This window comes from Alosa sapidissima, chromosome 15 (genome assembly GCF_018492685.1).
Source record: "Alosa sapidissima isolate fAloSap1 chromosome 15, fAloSap1.pri, whole genome shotgun sequence".
Classification (NCBI taxonomy): Eukaryota; Metazoa; Chordata; class Actinopteri; order Clupeiformes; family Clupeidae; genus Alosa; species Alosa sapidissima.
Window position 1 is genome coordinate 33,303,794 of NC_055971.1, and position 4,691 is coordinate 33,308,484.

The 4,691-nt window shown below is 43.2% G+C and overlaps 1 protein-coding gene across 1 annotated transcript in view; it reads left to right on the forward strand.

Moving 5' to 3' along the window:
- The first annotated feature begins 3,460 nt into the window (after positions 1–3,460).
- zgc:153039 (uncharacterized protein LOC767698 homolog) overlaps positions 3,461–4,691 on the forward strand; it is a 57,968-nt gene continuing 56,737 nt past the window's right edge. The window contains 1 exon segment of the mRNA XM_042063764.1: positions 3,461–4,294. Within this exon segment, the coding sequence (XP_041919698.1) occupies positions 4,075–4,294 (220 nt within the window). The 5' untranslated portion in view covers positions 3,461–4,074.

Here is a 4,691-nt window from a genome sequence, read left to right on the forward strand (position 1 = left end):
GAATATCAGAATATCTTAATACTGTCAGAGATAGAAAACAGAGACTGACCCTAACCAAGTACAGGCTAAGTGACCACAAATTGGAAATTGAAAAAGGAAGACTCAGAAAATCATGGCAACCAAAAGAACACAGAATATGTGGTTACTGCATGACAGGTGAGGTTGAGACAGAGATGCTCTTCCTCCTACAATGTACATCCTTCAATCAAACAAGAAACCTTTTCCTCAACAAATTTAACTAGATAGATAGATAGATAGATAGATAGATAGATAGATAGATAGATACTTTATTGATCCCCAGGGGAAATTCAAAAATTTAACTCAGAAATTCCTAATTTTAATGAACTTAGACATATCAAAATTAAAGATACTATTAGGAGAAGGAGATAAAGCATATCTTGCTGCCCAATATATATCAACGTGCCACAATCTGAGGGACAATGAGTGACCTATATCGACAAATAAATACACACACAGACACACACACAGACACGCAGACACATACGCACACACACACTGCATTTTATTTTATTTTACCTATTTATTTTAGTCTCATGAAAATCTACTGACATGTATGTGTTCAGATTGATTGTATAACTGCTTTGGCAATATAAGTGAGCTTGTCGTGCCAATAAAGCATTTTTGAATTGAATTGAATTGAATTGAATTGAATTGAATTGAATTGATCATTTTCTTTTTCATTTTCATCTCGTGTGGTCTCGTAGACCGTAGTCTCAAGATTGGGTAACACTATTTTATGGGCTCCTTGTTCCTATGTATCTACATAATGAAGTACAGTGTCACAACCTATGTAGCAATATGTAATTACATAGGCCTACTCATGTTGTCCATACATAACGTATTTCTGTGTACAGATCACTAGCACATGTGCAATAAGTACTTGTTACACTTGTTAACTTGCCAAAGTGATCTCTAGCTTAGGGTTGACTTGGCTTGATCTGTAGTTAGGGCACTTTCTATTACACGTGTACTGATCTGTAGGTACACAAAACTACATTATGAATGGACCTCATAAGTATGGACCTCATTATGTATGGACCTCATACGTATGTGATATTATATTGTTCTATAGGTCGTTACACTGTAGCCTACTTCATTATGTAGATACACTGGAACAAAGACCTGTAAAATAAAGTGTTACCCAATATTCAGACCAAAACAATTATGGGCCTACCCTAGACTAGACAGGCTGGTAAGGAAAGCTGGCTCTGTCGTGGGAGCTGAACTGGAGTGCATCACCTCAATATCAGACAAAAGGACTAGGGATGTAACGGTATGAAAATTTAACCTCACGGTTATAGTGACCAAAATTATCACGATTTTCGGTATTATCACGGTATTTTTGTTCAATGAAGTGTGTTCAATATGTTCAGAAAGCACTGATAGGCTTACACAAATAGTTGAAATAGTTTCAAAAAGTGTCCTGTTCACTTTTTCATGTTTAATTGGCTATGTGCTTATAACTTAACTTACCCTACCATGACTTGGAGGTTGCAATTACTGTTATTTGGATCCAATGAGTGAGACCAAAGTAAGTGTTTGAAATAAAACTTTAGGCTACTGTGTTCTGATAACGTGAGTGGAACGGATTTAATGTGGACGCGAACATAAAAAGACGCAGAGTGGCTAAATGCACGTTTTGCAGTGAAAATTTTCCGCCTTTTAAAATCAGGTCTAGCCTAATCCGAATCGCAGTTAAAACCATCAATTAGACAACAGAATCAGTAGGGTACCAGTTTTGCTTCATTGTACCAGGCCTACTGTATGTCAAAAGCGGGCTCGGATGAAGCTGGGAAGGATTAAACACACGGTTTCAACACCACGGTAATCAACTGTGATAATTATGATATTTCAAAAGTAAACGGTAATTGTTATCATCAACATTTTTATCACGGTTTATCATTATACCGGTAATCGTTACATCCCTAAAAAGGACCCTGAACAAACTAATCAACATCTTGGACAATGACTGTCATCCACTCCACAGCACTATCATAAAGCAGAAGAGCTTGACCAGTTGGAGACTACGGTCACTGCCATGCGCAACTGACAGACTGAGGAAGTCATTTGTCCCCAGGGCCATACAACTCTTCAATGCTTCACTTTAAGGAAGAGGAGAGTTGAGAGTTAGACTGAAGAGGAGAGTTACACTGTAGACTGAAGAGGAGAGTTAGACTGAAGAGAGTTAAACTGAAGAGGAGAGTTAGACTGAAGAGGAGAGTTAAACTTCTCTGTACAGTCCATCTGCCTCCACATCTCCCTCTACACTCCCGTGACCTCTGACTGTCCACTAGCCCACTGTGCTACTGTTTCCACTGTTTACTGGCTACACACACACACACACACACACTGTGCTACTGCTTACACTGTCTACACTGTTTACTGGCTATTAGCCCATATGTACAACCCCTCCCTCCATCTCCCAGTCTGGACTGTGGTCTAACATCACATCAGACTTGACCAATGGCTGATACCCTATTACTGCAAAGCTATCCTTGCACTGCTGCTATAATTCTTATATTATTATGTTTACATTTTTTCTCCATTTTGTCCATATAATTATACTATAACTGTTATATTACTATGCTTACATTTTTCTCTTATATTGTCCATACTGGTCTCTTATATTGTCCATATTTATTGCTGGTCGCTAGACTTTAACCCTGCACTGTTGGACTTATCTGCACTACCACCATGACACACACCTTACTGAGCACCTTACCACTGCTTACTGAATCACAGGGTCAGTCCCTGCTCTGTCACTGCAAGCGCCTCATGCTTATACATTACATTAGCCTATACATTACATTAGCCTATACATTACATTAGCCTATATTCATGTGGATCCTTCATGCTTATACAGTACAGTACATTCATGTGGATCCTTCTTTTAGTATCTTTAGTGTCTTTTACTTTTCATTTTAGTCATGTGGATTTATTTTTTTTATCATCCTGTTTATGTTGTTGTGTGTGGTGTCATAAGCTAGACCTTGAATGTCCCCTTGGAGATCAATAAAGTAGGCCTATCCATCTACCTATCTAGAAGCTATAACGCGATTTTGTCTGGTTTTGCCCCTCTACTGTAATTATCTCATGCCACCTATCCCTCTACTGTAATTATCTCATGTTACATTACATTACATTTAGCAGACACTTTTTGACCAAAGTGACTTACATATGTCAGCTATATTACAAGGGATCACATTGTCCCCAGAGCAACTTGGGGTTAAGTGCCTTGCTCAAGGGCACAACGGTGGAAGCCGGGAATTGAACCGACAACTTTCAGGCTACTGCACACTAGCCCAGCTCCTTAACCACTACACTACCACCGCCCACATGTCCCTGCCCATTGGGCATCATCATCTCATCTTTATTCCTTGTCGAACTTCGGCGTTCACTCTGACAAGCGCGTGGATACGGGAACTGTGTCATAAAGTCCAGAACAGTGAAGGATTTGACGTCTATTCCCTGCTCCGGTGAAAGCGTAGCACTTGGGCCGCGCGGTTCTCCTATAGCCCGGGGAGAGAGGGTTGCATTGATTGGTTGAGTGTGCGTGCTCACATGATCCGGACTGGGCCTCTGGTAAATACTTCGATCACATGACCATTCCCACTCCAGGATACAGGGGATCCGCGCCTGCCTTGTCCCGACTGAGAGACGTCGATCGCAGCTACGCATCTGGTTCTTCCCTGCTTAAAAACTCCGTTGTCCCACTCACTTCCTCTTGCTCGCCCAGCAGTGACATTCGCGCAAACGCTTCCCTCCGCGCGACAGTGATTGATGTTGTCGGCGAAGTTAATCTCTTCCGGCGAATTGCACGCCTCCTCGGAACTTCTACAGGTTGGATGGAGGCTTTAACCGTCTGTCGTAGGTGGTGGGGCAGTTAGACGAGCCGGGATGTCCAGAGATATCCAGTTTGCATGCCCGACCGTAAACATTCACAGACAGACGCACGCACTCATTTGTGGTCGGACAAGAGAGGTCCAACGGGGAAAGTCTTAGTAAAGGACACAGAAGTTCTCTGGCCGGCTTGCCATTGCTTACACTGGCAGGATGTCGGAACGCACCCCGCTGCTTAACTACCGACTGTCCACCAGCGTGACGGAGTCGGGCGAGCACCAGGCCGGTCCGACCGGGGAGGCAGTCGAACCCAGCCCCGAGGTGGCCCGGCGTAAGGCGGCCCATGGGCAACCGCAGAAACTCTCCACTTTTTTCGGGGTAGTCATCCCTACCCTCCTGTCCATGTTCAGCGTAGTGCTGTTTCTGCGAATCGGTGAGTCACTTCGTGTGTGTTGTGAAAGAGAGATTTTCGTATTTGAGTGGGAGAGAGAGAGAAAACGGGACACTTCCCTGTCATTGGCCGGTGGGCTAGAAACTTGTTTCAGACGGCTAAGCAACTCTGTCAGTGTGTGTATGTGTGTGTGTGCTTGGGGGGGGGGGGGGGGGGGCTGTGTTAGATGCACGCCGATCACAGGTGCGAAACGGAAATGTCTTTAAAAAGCACACTTCAGTTCCAAAGTAACCTTTGGATTTAGGAGGAGTTGTAATACGGTTGGTCACACACACACACACACACACACACATAGTCGAGTCATAGCAGCGGTCTCGAGCCATTAATCGGGTTCACATGACGCCCGTCTCGTGCGCAAATATTTGGCCCAAGTGAAAAA